Genomic DNA, 20,969 nt, shown 5'->3' on the forward strand with positions numbered 1-20,969 from the left:
TTATTTATGTGATAGTTTGTGATTGGTCTGATTTAAATGTATGAACCAATGAAATAGTGACATATAATCAGTTGTCAAAAAGTTATTAAAATAATTATTAACATATGGTTTTATTTCACACAAAATGTAAAGATAAAAGGGTCATAAAAGTGTAAATTTTTATATTTTTTAAGAAAGAAGAGAATAAAAAATAAATAAAAATAGTATTAAATAAATATAAAAAGATTATATGCGTCAAAATATTATTTTTTTTATGTATTTATATTGTTTTTTACTTTTTTATACAATATTAAAATAAGTAATATGATATCTGCCCTAAGGTCGGTATAGAAATCAAGGATCATTGTTTTCGTAAACATTCATGTTAAATGAAGGTTTTTTGTCACCATGTTTAAAAAAACAAAAATAGTACCTTTTTTATTCTTCTCCCTTTCTTTTAGTAAATTTTTTTTTTCGCTAACCTATTCTAACTTGAGGGATGTCCTAGATATGTTCGGGCTCAAAATCCGCAATAATAAATAAAACCATTTAAATTTTAATATTTTATCAAATAACTTTAATTTGTTAGTTAAAATATAATTTTAAGATTTTATAATAAATTTTCTTCATCTATTTTTGCAATTAATTTTAATATATATATATATATATAATTATTTAAAAAAATTACAGATAAAAGCATATATTTAATAGTTGAACATTATTTTACAAGTGCATACCCCATTTATGATAAACTTTTTAACTGGAGTAACAAATATTTAAATATATCTTAAGATTTAATTGTATTTCAATTTTAATATAAGGGCAATTTAATGATTTTTACGTATATATTTTCTTTTTAATTTTTTATATAATGAAATCACTCGCAACTTTTATTTCTTATTTTTTCTCATTTCCTATTCTCTTCTCTTAGACGTAGTCTGAAGAACCTCACATTCAATAATTTGTTTCTCTTCTTTTATGTCTTTTTTTTCACTCCGTTGATTCAAATAAATCATGGTTGTGAAAAGATGGAAGAGTGATGGACCCCTTTTAAAAATGATGAATTGATATTTATCTCTCCAATAATTGAAATCAATTACATTACATAACATCATAAAAAACAATGAAAACATATCATCCAATAAAATGCCAAGTCACATAATACATAATGGAATCATATGGTAAATATAATATACTTCTATATTACAAACACTATTCATTTTTGTAAATTTTAGTCATATATCCAGGAAAGAGATTCTTAATATGAAAAAGATATAGAAATGGAAAAATTTAAAGAAAAAAGAGACACCCCGTGAGAAAAAAAAAGAAGAAAGAAAATGAAGAAAAAAAAGAGACGAAAGAAAGTAAATAAAAAAATAGAATTATATTAAACTATTCATATACTTCAACCAATGGAAATATATAGGGGTATATGATAAATATAAACATAAAAGGATGGCAAAAAATGTATTTAAAGAAATTACACTTTACAATTCCCTTGTTATCAATTGTTATAAATCAATTCTAAGTGTATTTTACATTAGAGTTTTATTTTTTATTTTATTGAGTTTTTAAGATTTATATATTTTTAATTGATTTTTTATTTATTTTTTTTAGTTAAGACAATACTTTTAACTTATATAACAAGAAATCATCCTAATAACCTACATTGATGGTAACGAATTACAATCTGTTGACTATTATAAATAATGACCGAACAATATCCTAATTTTGTTATTTAATATTTTATTTAAAATAATAAAAGTTATTTGATATTTTACATTAATCAAAATATATTTTTATATTAATAAAAATGTTTTACATCTTTAATACGTGGATAAATAACTATAATACGAAAATCATTTAATTAAATAAAAAATAGAAAAATTTTAAATAGTTGATAAATCAAAATCTTTTTATAAAAATACAAATCACCTACAATTTAATTAAACTTTCTTATATTTATATTTCTCTCAAATTATATATCAGATCTTCATTTTCTCTTTTTATTAAACTAAGATTTTACGGCGTTTGAAGTAAACTTTTTAGCACAGAGTCAAAGCTACCCCGATAGAAAATGATGGAAAGGTTACTCCAAATTTAGTAACAGTTTCACAAGAACAAGACATGTGTGCACCACTTCACTCAGCTAACCGACACCTATGTCAAACCACGATGATCATCATCAACTGCTTCGAAAAATTTCACCTTTAAAATTCTCTGTCCTCGTCACTCAAACTACACCATCAATGGGACCCTTTCAGGTCACTAATTTGCGGTCATCCTAAGCTCTGCTCCAGACAAACCATCACTGCATGCTTTATTCTTCTTCTCCATTTTCAGTTCTGAGTAAGTTGTGAAAGAAAGCTCTCACCTTTTCATCACACTCTCACTCTTTTCTTCACTTTGCTCCCACCCTTTTGCTCACCCTCGTTGATCTCTCGTTTACGCCATCTTGGTCTCCCCAGTTTTCGCCACAGCACTTGTTCCTCTGTATCCACTGGCGATGGCATCGATGGGTTCTGCACCCTTTCTCGTGGAAGCCAATGCGGACTACACTTTGATGATGAGGATGTTTCACGGCAGGAGTCTCAAGCTTTCTTCGCCGAAGTTTGGCTCTGTGAGTGGTTCATCGTTTGGACATTCGGGGGCAAGAGGGCGGGGGCGTGGAAGAGTGAACCATTTGTGTAGTAGGGGTTTGCTGTGTTTGGTGGAGAATAATAAGCGAATAAGAGCTTTGGGGAATGATTCCGGGATGAGTGAAGAGCCAGAGAAGACGCTTCAGGGCACAATTGAGAAGAGTAAGCAGGTTCTTGCTTTGCAAAAGGAGCTGCTTCAACAGGTATCATTGTGTTGTGGAATCAATGTGTTTTACAAAGGGTCTAGGATTTCATCTTTATGTTTGTCCCCAAAAAGGTTTATGTTGAGACCCACGTAAGTGTTGATTTTTTTAATTCATACTTTTTTCAGACCACATGCATGCAAGATATGATTTTTGATTATAATTTTGGTCTTTCATTGGATTGATTTGTTGAGATTGGGAAACTGGGAATTTATTGGAAAAATAAAGGAGATACTCTATTTTTCTCTTGCAAAGGTGAGTATAAAAAATGACTAGTATAAAAGATTTATTGTTTCGACAACCTTTTTCAGCTTCACTCACTGTGGGTCTTTCGCTTCTGTGATCTATTTTTGAGATGTTAATTTGGTCTATGAGATCCTTGTGCTAATACATGCAAATTGCATGCAGTTTGTCCTTTTTAGGATTAAGTGCCATGGAATTAATAATAACTAGGTAGAAGTGACAAAAATATGCTTGGAATAGTAGAGAAGATAACTCAAATCAACTGAAGGGCGTAATAGAGTGAGACTTTATTTTTTTTGGAGTAAACTACTATGTGCTACTGCTTAAATTAGAACTTTCTTTACCTGTCGTTCTTGTTTTTTTTTTTTTTGTGTGTGAGCATACTTTGTTTGCTTTTTTATGTGCTTTAATAACTGGTCATGTTATTATAAGCATCCATGTGGTGATATTACTTAGCTTTATTGTTTATTGTAGATTGCTGAAAGAAAGAAACTGATTAATTCAATAAATAGTGAAATCGGTCTTGAAGCAGAAGGAAACGGTATTTCAGATGAGCACAGCAATGAATCCCTGTTAAGTACTGTTGAGAACCAAAATGGTGGCACTGTTTCAAGCAATTACGTCCGATCTAATGAGAAAGAAATACCAGATGTCTCGGTTTTAGGCATTGATCGTGGTTTTGATAAAGCTGAAGAAGATGATAAATCTCTTGCTGAAAAGGCTTCAGCTACGCAATATCTTGATGAACTGTTGAATAGTAATAGATATGAGACAATTGCCCCTGATACCATTGCCCCTGATACTGTACCAATCGAAATCCCAAGTGGCACCGGACCCATCAATCATGTTATTGAAATACTGGAAGGTATGAGTGAATCAAGTTTAAGTGAGGTTGCCAATAAAACTGACAATGTTGAGAGTGAAGGTGAAAAACCCCCACCATTGGCTGGGGACAATGTTATGAATGTTATATTGGCTGCAGTAGAATGTGCTCCCTGGTCCAAAGCAGGTAACTAACATTATTTCATGTAATGTTTTCTTTGATGAATGTAGGCAACTGAACTCCTTTGTGAATTGTGACTAACACATATAGGCATTATTGAAAGAAATTTGATAAGTGGCTCTTTGTTGGCAACTTGTTCGCTAGCCTGATGATGTTTAAATAAAAGACAGAAAAATGAAAGACTCTTTTTGGGGGTCAAAATTTTCTTTTAAATTTCTATATTTATCATTGCATGCCTGTTCTTGAATTAGCATTCTTGAATTTGCTGTTTTGTCTTGCCGTAATTTAAAACTTATACCTGAGCTGATAGGTGGGCTTGGAGATGTTGCTGGATCGTTACCTAAGGCTTTGGCTAGGCGTGGACACAGGGTTATGGTAACATGCTATTCCCTAAATGAACTGACAGAGGATCACTTAATTTGGGAAGAAAACTTGCTCTTTAGATATACTCCTTGCTTAAAGAATGTGTCAAATTGTCTTTTGAGATAGAAAAGATACACTATAGAAGAAATAGAAAATTCTCTATTAATAAGAGAAGAATAAAACTACTAATAAGAAATCTCTATGAATTTTTAATCTCTTACATGAGTACTCTCCAAAGAATTTGTACAGTTATGTTTTTTTTTTTTTTTTTGAATGAATTGTTACAATATCTCTGCACATATTTATACTAGTTCTGAGTTAATTGTTACTATATCTCTGCACTTATTTATACTAGAATGCAAGCAACCAAGCCTTCCGTTATGAATGGTTAATATCAACTAAACCATTAAAGCAAGTAACGGATTATAGTTATTTACTAAATGTAGAAATTCTATCAAGCCAACGCAACAAAACTCCACCTTGGCTTCAATTCTCAATGTTATTTAGCTCTCACCATCTATCAATGTTGTTCCACCCACTTCCAATGTAAAGAAGGACCAGTAATTCCAACTTAGCCCTAAGGATCTTCTCTACCACCTCAAGTTATGCATCCCATATTAAATATATCCTGGCATCAATATGTTTGTCATCACATATGAAAGTCATTAAACTTCTTTCACCCTTTGTAGCTTCCATATAGCACTATCTCCAAGTGTGGAAATATAACCAGTCAATGACCTCCTATGATCAATATCACCCACATAATTTGAGTCATAAAACTTGCAACGTGATATTAACACCATTTGTTCCCCAATTAAATGCTAGTCCTATGCCAATTGCACTCTTCAAGTATTTAAGCATCTACTTCAAAACTTGCCAATGAGCCTTACCTAGATTAGTCATATAACAAGTAACAACACTCACTACATTTACAATATCCGGTCTAGTACAAATCATGATATAGATAAGATTTTCAACTATATTGAAGTAGGGCATTTGAGACACAAACTCTTTCTCCCTTTTTACGTGGTGACATTTTTTCTGATAACATAAAATGAGTCATGAAAGGTATACTAATTACTTTTTGCATTGTGCTTTGAAAATCTCTCCAAAACGTTCTCAATATAGCTCCTTTGAGTTAAATACTATCTTCCAGCTTTTTTCCTTCTTTGATCCCCATACCAAGGACTTTTTTGCTAACCCAAATCCTTCAACTCAAATTCAGCACTTGATTGTGCATTCACTTTATTGATCTTGGTTGGGGACTTATATGCAATTAGCATATCATCAACATAGGGAAGTACCTAAATATAGGAGCTTATAGACAATTTCTAATTATTGGAGATCTTACATCAACTAGAGATATTAAGTTGGATTTGTGAAGTTGAGTTAGACTTAAAGTCTACTAGAGTCTATCTTAGCAAGGTTTGTTAGACTTATCGTATACCTTGTTATTGGACGACTATTAGATCACTCACTAATATGTAATTTCAGTCCTCAACATAAAGGGGTGTTTGGAGATTAATCGATTAGAGATATGATCAAATTATAGTACATAAGTAGATGCAAAATTCATCTGTTTTGTAATATTGAGATAGATGTAATGTTTACTTTATGAAACTTATGATAAAGATAACTATCATAGTGTCTTCTTGTATATCCAATGTCAATCATAAATGAGCTGGATTGTTTATACCATTGCCTAGGAGACCACTCCAACCCATACAAAGACTTCTTCAACCAACACAAGTGTTCTTGTTTTCTAGGTTTGATATACCCCTTTCATTGCGAGTAAATCCTTTCCTCCAAGTCACCATGGTCTTCACATCTAGTTGTTCTAACTTTGAAACACACTTGTATGAATGGATATTATAGAGTCCCCATGAACTCCAACGCGAGATTTTACTCTAAACATAAAGCGCACAAAAATCTGGCTTTCCAATCCATTGTCCACTAAGCACATCTTTCTTACTAAGCTCATCCATTTCACCAATGGCCTAACTTCATATGCCATAAGTGATTTTGGTCAAGATCATAAATAAAAGGTTACTACTACAAGATATATAGTCCATTCTTCAACTTTCTTTTCATATTAAGGCACCTGTAGAAATTCTTAGGACTTCACCTTCAGCTCTATATGAACAAGCAAGAGAATTTAGGTTGCTAAAATAAATTAAATTCTTAATGTGCTCATAGTACCATCAACCATCTTGATTTGCATTGTATCTTTGCCAACTATGCTTCGACTACCATCATATTGAAATTGACAAACATTTCATCAAAGATAATCTTAACAAGGGGGCCCAGTGGTTACAACTCATGTTGCAACATGATTTTATATGGCAGACATTTTCAATAAAGGACTTCCTTAGGGCAGATTCCAGGATCTTGTACGGAAGTTGGGAATGATATTAGGATAAAAAAATATTCTCAATTTATCCGTAGTCTATGAAAAAATATCTTCAGAATCTTTCTATTCATTTCAGCATATTTGTATTTCATTTTTTAAAGGTTTTGATTATTACAAAGATGAGAATGTAATTTGTGTGATTATTATTAATAATAATTCTTTATTTTCTTACATAATCCAAGTGAAATGACAGCTGTTTCATGTGTCATCAGATTGTTATTGGACACTTCAATGAGTTTCATCTTCCTTTTTATTAATACTCCCATTGTCTTTTTTCATTCTTTTCATTTTCTTTGTAGGTTGTAGCACCTCGATATAGTAATTATGCTGAAGCACAAGAGATTGGAGTACGGAAACAGTACAAAGTGGATGGCCAGGTTTGGAGCAACAACTCTATTCTTGATCAGTTATAAATTGTTGCTGCTACCTTGGTTTTGTAACAAATCATTGTTTTTTCTTGACAGGACATGGAAGTAACATATTACCATGCTTTTATTGATGGTGTTGACTTCGTTTTTCTTGACAGTCCAAACTTCCGCAATTTACAGAATAACGTATATGGTGGAAACCGAATGGTAATAATATATTTTTGTTGAACGGTAATAATTTGCTTTTGTTTGAGTTGTAGCCCATCATTAAGTACTTCCATTGTCTTAAATGGTAATACGTCTCCTTTTCAAGGCGCAAAGGAAGGTGAAGGGTTAGGAGGGGGGGGTTGGGGGGTGGGACAAAACCTGTCTTATCTTTTGATTTCTTTGTTTCCTCCATTAGTAAAGTTAAGAAGAGAGGTGCTTTTCTAATTTTAAGGTATTCTAGTAACTCCATCTTGCATTATCATATATTCAGGACTGCCCAGTTTACCCGTAACTATTTCTCTGCTCATTAATTTCTTTTTGACTCGGTTCATGTCCTTTAATGGAACAGGATATTCTAAAACGCATGGTGTTGTTTTGCAAGGCAGCTGCTGAGGTACGTGAACTAAATGATTTAGTTCGTTCTACATTATTTATGGGGATGCTTGGTTGACAGCTATCTATTTTTTATTAGAATGCATATGCTATGTTTTATAAAGTTAACCAAATGTATCCTTATCCTTGATTTTTGATGTAAATAGTATGTTTCAGGAAACTTGAAAAATACCAATCTGCATTACATCAGGTGATAAAAATGTTAAAATAAGAAGTGACTAGAGGTACATTTGTAGTTCCACGCAATGTGACTAACATAAACTCTGGTATTGTAATGAAACAAAGATGCTTGCCAAACTGAGCTTCCAATTAAGATACTTGGGACATGTCCATCTTCATTTGTCAGAGAATACTAATTTTGAATCTTTCTTCATTATCTCTTAGAATCATTTTTATGCATGCTTCCATGCATCACTGATTAATGGACAGGACTACCCCAGTAAATATGTAAATATGCCTTTAGAATTACTTAACCCTGGGTCCCCAAGAAAGTTCCGTGAAGTTCTTACCACATGATAAGGCGCATAAAGCAGGGTGCTTGTGAGTAACCAATTTGATAGAATTATTCTCAAATGCGGAGTTGTTGACAGAGTTTATCCAAATCATTTGTATCAACTTTCAAAAGTCTTTTTGCAGATATATTCTATATGAAGTCTTTATAGTTGTCTACTTTCAATGGATAAATGACGTTAATGATTTTCAGGTTCCATGGCATGTTCCATGTGGTGGTGTTTGCTATGGAGATGGAAATCTGGCCTTCATTGCAAATGATTGGCATACTGCATTGCTGCCTGTGTACCTCAAAGCATATTATCGTGACAATGGTTTGATGAAGTTCACAAGATCTGTTTTTGTGATTCATAACATAGCACACCAGGTTCATCCTCTAGCTATTTATATGGTTAATTACATATATATTGAGTGTTTGAGTGGAGTTAATCTTGGCCATACAATTGTAGGAGATACCAAAATATGGTATGTAGGGAATGCAAACCTTATCTTACAAATTTTTTTTGTAAGGTTAAGTTAAAAAATCTACTTTTTGTGATGGTAGTGGCAGTAAAGTTTGTTGTGTCTTTTGTTATTTGATTACCCATGAATATCTAGTATCACACTTGCGATGTCTTGTCCTCAGCCTAAGAGGATGTTGGAGATCCCATATTGACTAGAAGTATGATGTCTTGTCCTCGGCCTAAGAGGATGTTGGAGATCCCATATTGACTAGAAGTATGGCTAAATAGTAGGATATAGATGAGTGTAAACATCACTTTACAAACCAATGCTATGAACTTGAATTAGAGTTCAAGTCCAATTTCTACGAACAATAATAAATGGATAGTGAAGATTATTTTACCTAAATTTAATCTTTACAATCCAATTGAATTAAATGACAAAGAATTATTCCTCTTGTTATAACTATAGAAATTATAGAAATAAGATGCAAATCCTTTACAATCAGTAATATCTGAATTATATATATATATATATATATATATATATATATATATATAGTAACATATCTATTGATTCCCATATCATATCTTTATTATTAGACAATATCAAATCTCCTCTATTTATTGTACTAATTCTATTTTCTCAATAAGAATAAAACACCCATGCTCTCTTAGAAACACACTGTTTCAGTCCTATAATTTAACATGATATTTAGTGTTTTTTAAAAACTGTTGCTGGAGGATATTATTTTTTAAAAATAGGTCTTGACGGTAAAATTGATCGTTATAAAGCTCAATTGTTTGTCAAAGAATACACACAAATCTATTGACAAGATTATACCTGCACTTTCTCTCCTGTTGCCTAGATGAAATCTATCTATCTTTTCTTCTTAATTGGAATTACTCGTCACTAACCGAGCTCCTAAATGATTTCAGTGCTAAATTTGTTAACTCCAACGAATATTTGACTAACATATTCACTAAGTTCCTAAGAGGACTATATATTGATCATATCAGCACGAAGCTAAAAGCATATGACTTATATGCTCCAGTTTGAAGGAAAACGTTATAATTATAGAAATAAGGCTCAAATCCTTTATTTATTAGAGTATATCAGTCTCCTCTATCTATTGTGTTGATTTCACTTTCTCAGTATACGTAAAGCACCTGTGTTGTCTTAGAAACATGATTTGAGCTTCAGGTCTTTCTCTTTCCTATTTAACACCTCTCTTTTCATGTTTTCATAAGCCACATACCAGATAAAAGGGCATTATTGTTTATACTTCCAAGGGGTATGCATGATTTTCCTTGTGTAGAATATATTGGGGAAAATAATGGATAAATAATCAGAGGCAAAATTCCTGGATAGCTCTCTATCCCAAGGCTAAAATAGAAGGGATTTTTAATGAAAAAATGGCTTCGGATATTCATGGATATTCGTACCCTTAGATGTGTTTGTCACTCTTCTGGATGATTTATTTATTGTTAGGAGGTTCTTATTGGATAGAATGGATTACTTATGTGGTACTTAAGCCTTAGGTTCTCCCAATTAATGGATTAGTCTCTGTTTTTGTCCTCAACTCCGTACATATTGTCATATGTTTGCACTCCAACCTTTCAAATATTATGTGAATGTGAGTATGCATGTATCCTGTCATGATGATTAATGTTAATGACTAGTCAATGCGAGAAAATGTTTTTTCATCTGATGCATTTATGTTTGTTTCACTTATGGAATGTGGATTGTTGTATCTATAAGCAATTATTTTATCTTTAAACAAAAAAAAAACTATTTGTTAAGGCAAATCACTGTTTCATTTTCATAATGGTTGGATTTTATATTATAGGGTCGTGGCCCACTTGATGAATTCCGTTACACGGATTTACCGGAGCACTACATAGACCTTTTCAAATTTTATGATCCTGTTGGAGGTGAACACATGAATATCTTTGCGGCTGGCATAAAGGCAGCTGATCGGATTGTCACTGTCAGTCATGGATATGCATGGGAGATCAAAACTTCTGAAGGTGGTTGGGGTTTGCATGGGATCATGAATGAGAATGACTGGAAACTGAGGGGAATTGTCAATGGAATTGATACCAAAGATTGGAACCCCAAGTTTGATGTTCACCTGACATCAAATGGATACACCAACTACTCCATTGAGACCCTGCAAAGTGGCAAGCGTCAATGCAAAGCTGCTTTACAAAGGGAGCTCGGTTTGCCAGTTCGTGAGGATGTTCCGTTACTCGGGTTCATCGGAAGGCTGGATCATCAAAAAGGCATCGATCTCATAGCTGAAGCCATTCCATGGTTGATGGGTCAGGATGTGCAGCTTGCCATGCTGGGAACAGGAAGGCCAGACTTAGAAGATATGGTTAAGGAACTTATGGCCCAACACGGTGACAAAATCAAAGGATGGGTTGGCTTTTCTGTGAAGATGGCTCACAGGATAACAGCAGGTGCAGACATATTGCTCATGCCATCAAGATTTGAGCCATGTGGTTTGAATCAACTCTATGCCATGAATTATGGAACAATCCCTGTTGTACACGCTGTGGGTGGACTGAGGGATACTGTGACACCTTTTAATCCATTTGAAGAGTCTGGCCTTGGATGGACATTTGATAGTGCTGAAACTAATAAGCTAATAAACTCATTAGGGAACTGTTTGATGACCTTTAGGCAGTTTAAGCATAGCTGGGAAGGGCTACAACGGCGTGGGATGATGCAGGATCTCAGTTGGGACAAGGCTGCTGAGCAGTATGAGGAGGTTCTTGTTGCTGCCAAGTACCAATGGTGAAATCTTTGCTTCTACTCTACCTAAGCAGATTCATCAATGTGAGTGCATTCATGCTGCTGAGTTATATCATGGTCTGTGCAAGGGAAAGGGACCCTGTTATTGTGGCCAAGTTGTTACAACTTTCTTGATGCAGGTCCTGCAGGAACATTTTTGCCCCTTAACTAAGGTTATGTAATAATCACTTGTTATATATGTCATTTCTGGCACATCTAGTATTGTCCTTTTTGAATAAAGAAAGAAAGAAAAAACAAAACAAAGAATAGAGTATTAGCCCTTTAGATAGATGAATTCTATACCTTTCAATGTTGCAATGGTGTGTCTACAACTATGTTACGTAGCAGTAGCAGAATAATGAAACATGTAGTGTGTAGATGCTTAAATGTCTTCTTTATAATCATTTTAGAATTAAAAGTGTCTTTAACATGTCTTTTATTTTGGTTCTAATGCATAGCTAGACCTTTGTTGTTTTAATAAAGGTATATGGATATACCAGGATTTGATCTCAACCGCCTTAGCACACTTAATCATGCATTATTCTGTTTTTGTAGTTTAGAGAACACAACCTAAAAGAAGACAATGAAAGGTTTATAAATTCTAGTACTATATGCCAATATATACGCCAATAGGGTAACTTAAATATCAGTTTTTAAATAAGTTTCTTATTATAAATGTTTTAGTTGAAGGTTGTGTAAAAAGAAAAAAACATCTAATAAATATATTTGATCTTTTCACAACAATCTTGTCCATTATGATATATTTGTCTTGTTTGGGTATCTAGAGTTATTATGACATTCTTAAACCATTACTCTTAGTTGTCTGAACATCACAAAAATAGTTTACATAAATTCTATATGCAAATTTCGCGACTTCTATATTCTAATGCATTTAACATGTATGTTTTCGGTTTGAAAGGAACACTTTTTAACAGTGCAACAGCTTTCAACCAAGTAGTTCAAGAAAGCATTCACAATTCATTTTGATTTCGTATGATCTCTTCTAAATATTTTCTGATAATCCTGAATACATAGCTAAGAAGATAATAAGATAGGGTGGTTTTTTGTGTACAACATGTAGTTTTAAGATGGAGAGATTATTAACTAAATTAGCTATATCAAGATTTTATTCATAAACTCTGCATAGAAAAAGTGAAATAGAAAACTCCAAATATTATTTTAATTTCAAATCAAATTAATAACTCCTCAAATCTTAATGATAAGATCACATTTTTATTTTATCCCAATAAAACCTTAAAATAAACATAAAAATTCTGAGATGTTGATATTCAAATATTTCAACTGATAACATAAAAACCGACAGATTCTGAGAGGAACTGTTCAAACATTTCTCCTGCCTATTTCCTTGACCACTGCCATATGCAACAGTCATTGCATCCAACATATAACATTTGTAAAATATAACATCATTGGAAAACTTTGTCTTGTCTGATTTGTTTAAATGTAATATTTATCTAACATGACTTTTTCTTTATAAATATGACAGTCATTTAAGCCATGTTTATCTTTCTTAATAAGCATTAAAAAGACAATCTATTTAATCTTTATGAGAAAAGAGGTATACAATATTTTAACATGTTATAAACAAAACATGAACTTGTTTTTCATGTTCTGTAGAAGCCAATCTTAGACAGATAATGCTGACAAATGAAAAAAGAAGTAAACAGTTCACTTAATGCAACTATGACCAAAGGCACACAACTTGCCAGCCACAATGAAATTCCACAACCCAATTGTCTTCTTTCATTTGGTGAGAAAACACATTTAGGGTCTTCAATGCTTCCACACTTACCACACATATCATGTCAATCACTCAATGTTACCTTTCCCTTCAGGCAAGTGCTTTTTCTTATCTCAATCTCTTTGCATTACCATAAAAAAATGTCTTAATTACAATTATCTTAAACTACATCTTATTAAAGAGGGCATTGACATTGTTATTAAAGAGAAATGGGGGCATGTGTATCAATGGCTTGCATCAGTGGTCCAACCTTATGGCTTAGTTACTCAGCAACCAAAAAAGTTGACGTTTGAATTTAGAACAAAATAATAATAAAATAAAATTGGAACTTGTAGAGGATCTACAACAACAAAGTTTACTTCAATAATTTGAAATGACAAGGAACAATTTTCCAGAAAAAGAAAACATGTATCACTTCTTCAATCTTCATGCATTTCAACTATACATGTCTACATTTTATAATAATATCAATAATTTATAGTAATATATAATTCTTAGTTTTTCTGTAATAGTTTCACTCTGTTTTTGTCTTTCAATAGTTCAAACATTGAATAAATAAAGAAGGAAAATTTAAATATAAAAAAGATTTTTTTTCTAACCTTTTCAATTATTATATTTATTTATAGCTGATATTTTTTTATTTTTAAAGAATGCAACTGCACAAGCACAAAAATACCTGTGTTTGGCATAGTGGTAGGGGTAAGTTTTCAATCTTCTAAATATCTTGATGAAAAGGCTAAAGTTTAGAAACTTTAACATATTAGGACCAATATAAAATAAACCAATTTTAACTAAAATCAAAATACAAAGACTAGTCTTATTTGTTCTTCCCTCTTATGTAGTTAGTGTCTTACATGTGGGTGGCGCACTTTGAATCATTTCATTTTTCATTTTTACTTTTGGCACCCTCTCAATCTATATATTCACTCTATGTATATGTGCAAATATTTACAAATTGAATCGCTTACGTTTTCATAGACTTATTACTTAAAATTTATTAATCAAAATATGCGTATAAAAAATTTCCCTTTTCAAATTCATCTCATTCAATGAAAGCCTTCAGATGATTTTGAGTATTTTAAATGGAAGAAAGATGAAAGTATGACTAAATTAACTTACAAAAATTAGGGGACCGAAATAGCAATTATCCAATCTAAAATAACTAAAATCACAATTAAAGCTAATTAAGAATTACACTACCAATACTATTATCCCTATCACATAAGGAAAATGTTTGACTTTGCATTATAACAAAAATATCTCAATGTTATTCTTAGTTTCGTTACCAAATTCTTTAATGTTATTCTTAGTTTCCATTTTCTCTTTGTGCATGCCCCAATCACTAATATGTTTTCTATCACATTTTTTCTCAAATACTACATCAACCACTCCCTACACGTAATCATTTTGCACCTTGTTCTTTCTTATATATAACAAAATATTCATTTTAACACTCATCTCCATGACTCTAACCTTTCTCAGAAAGGAAAAGTAAGATGTCAAAGAAGGAATTCACGATAGAAATGCAAGTTTTGTTAAATTGAAGGCTTGAGTTTATCACTACAATTTTCTCTTTGTTAGAATATTTTAGTGCCTCGTCTTAACCTATTTGTATGAATATCCATTTCGGTGTTGTTTTGTCCCAACTTTAAGTTTGTTGATTGTTCTCTCAGTTGTATCTGTCTATTCCTAGTTTATAATTTAACCAAAAAGATTATTTATAGAAATTTTGCTTTGATTTCATCGCTACCCTTGTAATGCTAGTGCTCATCTGGGTGATCATTTATTATACAAATAGTATTTTGATCTCTATTCTCCACATCTTAGTCATATGTCTCTTGATACATGGAGTTTGCAAACTTGGTTATTGAGATGTTCACGTTTCTTGGTACAAAACTATGAGCACCTGCAGAAGTTTTTGGTGCCATGTAACATCATTAGATTCACATATTTTGAAAAATTGAAAATCATTTCCATTAAGACTTATTGCAATTATTTCACAGCAAAATATAAGGAGGGCATAGTGTTGCCCCCATAAAATGAATGATCAAATATCATACCATTATTGATGTACATGCATTTGATAGGTGCCAATGAAAGAAACTAAAATCTAAAACAAAATGCAGTCAACATTTACTTTTTGTAACCAAAAGAGAGACTGACATATATTTCTATAAGCCCATTTCCTTTTTCCCTTAAAAATTGTTTGGCTGCAGTAAAGGGTACCTAACTATGTTGTGTAGGAATATTTTTTCAGCCATATTAGTTTATGTTAGTAGTTTAGGTTTAGGAGTCTAGGTTCTCTGCTGTTTTTTTTGTTGTGCCTCTGCTAAGTTTTCATAATACATTGATGTTGATATATTAAAAAGGTATATTTTAAAACATTAAAATCAATGTACATCAGTGTATTTTGAAGATACAATAAAAGCTTAGTACCAAAAACCGAGCAGAGAATCCAAATTCATCATTTAACTAGCATATATTATGCCCTCTTTTTTGGGCTCCAAAAGTGGTCATCCTTACTTTGTGATAGAATTGATCATTGCCCTTAACACATGGGAAGGCAGTAGGGTAGAAGACATATATTACAAGGCAAAAGTTTAAGTATTCAATTAAATTTTCTACAACAGAATATAAAAAAAAAAAAAAGAAGGATCCTTTGGAGTTACTTGTGAGAGTTTGGTTTTGTTGAATCACTCATCATCAAAACATTCATTCCATAACTCTAAATTATAAATTACAACCTTGGGCAGTTTCTTTCAGAGGAAAAATGAGAAGTCACAAGCTTATGGTAGTGTTAGGGGATTCTTTTAGTTTCCTAACATATTTATAAAACAGTTCCATGTTGGACAATATTAAGCTAAAAATGGATTGGTTTATCTTGACTTTCTCATAATTTAAATGGCCATATCAGTGGAATTTCTCAATATTAAGCTTGAGAACTCCCCACTTAAGATATCTTGTTAAGAGTTTCTCAGTGGAATTTCTGCATCATCCTCCTAGAGTGTTTTAGTTATTTGCAATACAACAGAGAAAATATACACTTGAGAATTAAATTGTAAAATAATTTTTGAGGACTTGATTAATCTTTCTCATAATTTTCTATTTATAAAAATAAATTGACACAATATAATCATGATAAATAGAGTAATCCTAGACACAATATAATCATGATAAATAGGGTAACCTTAGACACAATATAATCATGATAAATAGGATAACCTTAGACACAATATAATCACGATAAATAGGGTAAATATTCTAACATATACAATTGGAAAACTAAAAGAATATAACTTAATTACAGAAGATAAGACTATTCAAACAGGACAGAGTCTAGAAAACTGCAATTGAGACAAGATGGCTGCTAGGATTTGCTAATTTCAACTAGTGAGACAGACTGAGTGTTCAAATAATTTAAAATCTGTCATGTTCAAAATTATAATTGAAGATGAGTTCATATACACCAAAGAAAAAATATAGAAATAGAAATCAAAAGTTGGCTCAATGCACTACAGATGAACATCTTACCAAGTTCGCTGTTCAAATCTGGTCACTGTTCCATAAGAGAATTGCATGTACTGCCCCCAGATACTGATCAACAATAGAAAAAAATGACTTGTGCAATAACCTTGATTTGAAGTTTTAGCAAATAAAAAAGTATCAAAGTCATGATACTGATAGTCTAGCACGTCTGCAAGCAGGAAATGAATGGTCAAATGCAACCACAAAAACTTATTTACAAACAATTTGTGTATGAGTCTTACAAAAGTAACTAAGAATCAGACTAACTAAAAAATATGCAGAAAATTAAGCATGGGTTCTAGCAGCGACAAAAAATGCTGTGGAAACCAATAGAAATATAATCCGAATGGATTTCTTTGGGAGAGGAAGAGATGGAAACATTTATATTATAATTCAGGATTCAAAATAGTTTTGTTCAGTTTATGCAAACGGATAACAAAGATGAAAAATTAGAACGAAGATGCAACTGGCTAAGTAAAAGTCTGACAAATGCACACAACATATACAATACAACTATGTACAAAAGTAGACCTCTACAGTAAAAAATAATTCTAGAATTATCGTCCAACTGTTTTCTCCATTAGCAAATTCAATTTTCTGAAAAAAGAATTCAAATAGAACCAAAGCTTTCTTCTACCTGAATAAAAAGATGCCATGTCCTTGAGGTTGAACAGTCTATCCCACCGTTAACATTCCAGACATCTTCTGCTACAATCACAACACAGGGCAATGAAAATAGAGGAACCTTCCTATAAATGAAATTTTACAAGATTGAAACAAACTCAGGCAAAGCTAAGATATATGTTCAGAACATCAAACTTAATCTGTCATAACCTGCAGCACATAGCAAGATTAAGAACTCGTCCTACACTTATCATCACAAAAACACACAACATAACAATAACCACAAGAGAGTAAAATTCAAAACCATGATGCAAAAATCTTCACAGAACTATATATAAATCTTGAAAACTCAAGAACTAAATTAAAATAAAAATGTTTTGTTTTTTTTTTTTATATTTCCAGGTATAACCAACTAATTGTGTATGACCCATAGTTCCTTACAACTTATTGCCAAGGGGCTTATTTAAAGACATCCTAAATTCCTACTAGATCAATGAACACAAGGATGACAAGTACACATTCTCTAGTTGATCCGATTATCCCTTTCCTTCCTTCCTTCCAATAAATCAAAAGGGTGTCCTCTCCTATCCTGTTCCTACTAGAACAGGATTGCTGCAGCTGCTGCTACTTCTTGATCTTCCGATGATGCTTTCTAGGTCCCGGCACCTCTAACCTTCCAACAGAACATCCACACCTTGCTCGTAACACAAGCACAGCCCTTCCATTAGGCGGTGCCATCTTCTTGAGTTCAGCCTCCAGCTCCTTATGGTGATCACGGGGCAATTCAAAGAGACCTTTCTTCACTCCACCACTGCCACCACTCTCTTTTGCAGAATTCAAGGAGGAAGAAGCGGAATTCTTCACACAATCTTCAGTCTCCAACTGAATGTCAAACTCAGCAGCCTTCCTCAGACCCTTGCAATTGGGATTTCCACACCTCCTAGTGGTGCAAGCCACCACACCCCACGTGGCCAATGCAGCGCACACAACACTCAAACCTATAGAAACATAGATCCAAGGTGCAATCGAAACCTCTTCCTTAACCAAAAACACAACAACCTTAACCCCATCATAGCACTTTGTCACCAAAAATTCCAAGTAAGGAAAGAACAAAAAGCCACAGGCACAAACAACAGCAATGAACATCACAACATCAACCATGGCCGATCGAGATCGATCACAAGGAGGAATCTGAAGGGAATTCGATGATGCTGACGATGAAGAATTAGGGGTTCTCCGATTCTTCTGAAGTTGATTGATTTGCCTTGATTTCGAACCGAAATCCGCAGAACAAATTGAATTCGCCATGGAAGATGATTGATCAAAGGACTTGCAGATAGAGATCGAGCTATGGAAATAGACCATTTCAAAAAAGGACACAATCTTGAATCGGAGATAACCCAATTCTTCCTCTTTTCCTTTTCCAGATCAAACCCACTAGTATTGAACGAAACCGGATCGACCCACCTCGCCAAAAGTCCAAAAGATTGCAACTTTGGCACGAAGAAGATCGAAACTTGTCGGTGACCAACGGGTCGAAATTCACGAAACGATCATTTTTTCTTTTTAATTTTCTTAATTTTTTATGCTGGGCAATGAAACTGAATATGTGATTATCTAAAAGAGAGTGTTGAAGAAGAAGAAAAATTAACTTTTGGCTAATGGGGCTTTGGCCGGCTTGAAGGGATTGGTGACGCTGTTGTTATTGCAGAAAGAGTAAGAGAAGAAGATGTAGAAGAAGGATTGAGAGGAGAATGAAGGAAGAATCATCATTCACTGCTTTATTATCATCATATGAAATCAGCAATGTTAATTTATTTACTTATTTTAATTTATTTTAATTATTTATTTAATATTACTTGTAAGGAGGGAGAGAGATAAGAGTTTAAGTTACACACACTCCAGCCATCATAGATGAAGGAAAGGACACGTTTTGTTTAAGGTGGGCTATGCAAAGGAATGGAATGGGCTTCTATGATGCAACTCTTTTAGAAATCATGTGTGAATGATTTGGTGGGGCATGACCCAATTCTCTCTTGGGAAAATGGCATTTTGCTTTTTTACTTATTGTATTTGTGACTAAATAGCATCAAGGAATATGTACCTAGTGATGTTATTTTTTTGCTATGAATGACTTTTTTTTTGTGTGTGTGTGTGAAAAGTAGTTTTTAGCTTATAGGGAAAAGTATAAATATGTTAGTAGGGATGTGAAAGTTATTTTAAGAGAGATAATTGTCTAAAGAATTGTTTATAGTTTTGCATTTTTTTTTATTTGAGGAGAGGTTCATAATAGGTTTTTATAAGAAGTTAAAAGGAATTTAGGAAAAAATTAAATAGTGGAGAATAATCTTTGTGGAGATTCAAAACCACTTATTTATAATTAAGCTAAATTACTTTAATCAATTATATTTAACTAATGGGCTAACTTAAGAAAATATAGTTTTATATATCTCTAAAAATTATTTGGTGCCTTCTAATTTTATAATTGGCTAATTATTTTTGCATCTCAAAATTAAATCTCACATCTCATGATAAGATAAAATTAGAGAGAATTATATTGTTTGGTAAAAGTCATTAGGAGGGAAAAAATTATTATATTTTAGATGTTTCCTCTTTTTATTTATTTATTTTAGTTTAAGCTAATGAGTCTTTTATTCAACAAACTCATGCATATATGAATTTAAATGATGATGATTTAATGTCAATAAACTTAATCAATAACAATATTGTCAAGAGTAATATATTGACAAAAGAGATGCTGATAAGAAAAAGACAAAGACAATTAGCATAAACTTTTAACCCTCACTGATAAGAAAAATTATTGTACTGAATGTTTCTTATGTTACGATATATATATTTGTAAATAGTATGGGTCAATATCAAGAATATATCACATTCTGATAAAATTTATCTAAATTAAAAATTGATAACGCTATTATATTTGCGTTATCGTTAATTGTGATTTTAAAATTAAAACTTAAACTGTAAAATAACACATCATAATAGGGCAACTAATGCATATAATAATAATATTTTATATTTTCAAACCATAATAAAAAGTTACATCAGTCACTTTTGAAAGAAAAAAATTATATCATCACAATGAATCAATCCCGACACTTAATAATGTAACTTTAAAGCTTAAGTAATTTATTAGCCATGAAACATATGTTATGATTATGGTATCAATTATAATATTCACGTAAGAATCAAACTAATTAAAAGAGTGGCTTATAATAAAAAAGAGTTAAAGTGAAAAGGGAAGAATAAGAGAAAGGATTCTTGCAAATGTTGGCATATTAATTACATATTGTTGATCGAAAACTCATGCATGATCTTATAATAGTTTTTTAATATAAAAGTGATAAGAATATTGATTATGTTAGTGCACTAAACACATTAAAAGATTTGCACCAAGTAGTACATTCAAAACTATTTAGGAATCAACATCTTTCTATAGGTGAAGATGACAATTGGAAGAATTTATATGATAAAAAGAT

At 32.1% G+C, this 20,969-nt stretch overlaps 2 protein-coding genes across 7 annotated transcripts; one reads left to right on the plus strand and one right to left on the minus strand.

Annotated features, from left to right (window-relative positions):
* The first annotated feature begins 2,133 nt into the window (after positions 1-2,133).
* Positions 2,134-11,988, plus strand: LOC108345608 (granule-bound starch synthase 2, chloroplastic/amyloplastic). Of its 2 annotated transcripts, none has more exons than XM_052867074.1 (9): positions 2,134-2,328; positions 2,448-2,821; positions 3,539-4,073; positions 4,378-4,442; positions 7,140-7,217; positions 7,305-7,415; positions 7,765-7,809; positions 8,512-8,709; positions 10,609-11,988. In XM_052867074.1, the coding sequence occupies exons 1-9, from the start codon at positions 2,295-2,297 to the stop codon at positions 11,563-11,565; spliced, it is 2,397 nt and encodes a 798-aa protein (XP_052723034.1). In that variant the 5' UTR covers positions 2,134-2,294; the 3' UTR covers positions 11,566-11,988. The 2 variants fall into 2 exon arrangements, with proteins under 2 accessions (XP_052723034.1, XP_017439718.1); XM_017584229.2 differs by having other exon boundaries at positions 2,139-2,328; positions 8,512-8,685.
* Positions 11,989-15,029: 3,041 nt separating this feature from the next.
* Positions 15,030-19,324, minus strand: LOC108344653 (uncharacterized protein At5g19025). 5 transcript variants are annotated; one of them, XR_008244779.1, is made up of 4 exons: positions 17,986-19,284; positions 17,483-17,550; positions 16,852-17,014; positions 15,030-15,226 (listed from the first exon to the last, which is right to left on the minus strand). XR_008244779.1 is itself a non-coding variant. In XM_017583093.2 (1 exon), exon 1 carries the CDS (start codon positions 18,832-18,834, stop codon positions 18,094-18,096), a length of 741 nt encoding a protein of 246 aa, XP_017438582.1. In that variant the 5' UTR covers positions 18,835-19,324; the 3' UTR covers positions 17,827-18,093. The 5 variants fall into 5 exon arrangements, 1 of the variants encoding a protein (XP_017438582.1); XR_008244777.1 differs by having other exon boundaries at positions 15,031-15,226; positions 17,483-17,553; XR_008244778.1 differs by having other exon boundaries at positions 15,035-15,226; positions 16,852-16,914; positions 17,483-17,553.
* Positions 19,325-20,969: the final 1,645 nt, after the last annotated feature.

The sequence above is a fragment of the Vigna angularis genome, chromosome 8 (assembly GCF_016808095.1).
Source record: "Vigna angularis cultivar LongXiaoDou No.4 chromosome 8, ASM1680809v1, whole genome shotgun sequence".
Lineage (NCBI taxonomy): Eukaryota > Viridiplantae > Streptophyta > Magnoliopsida > Fabales > Fabaceae > Vigna > Vigna angularis.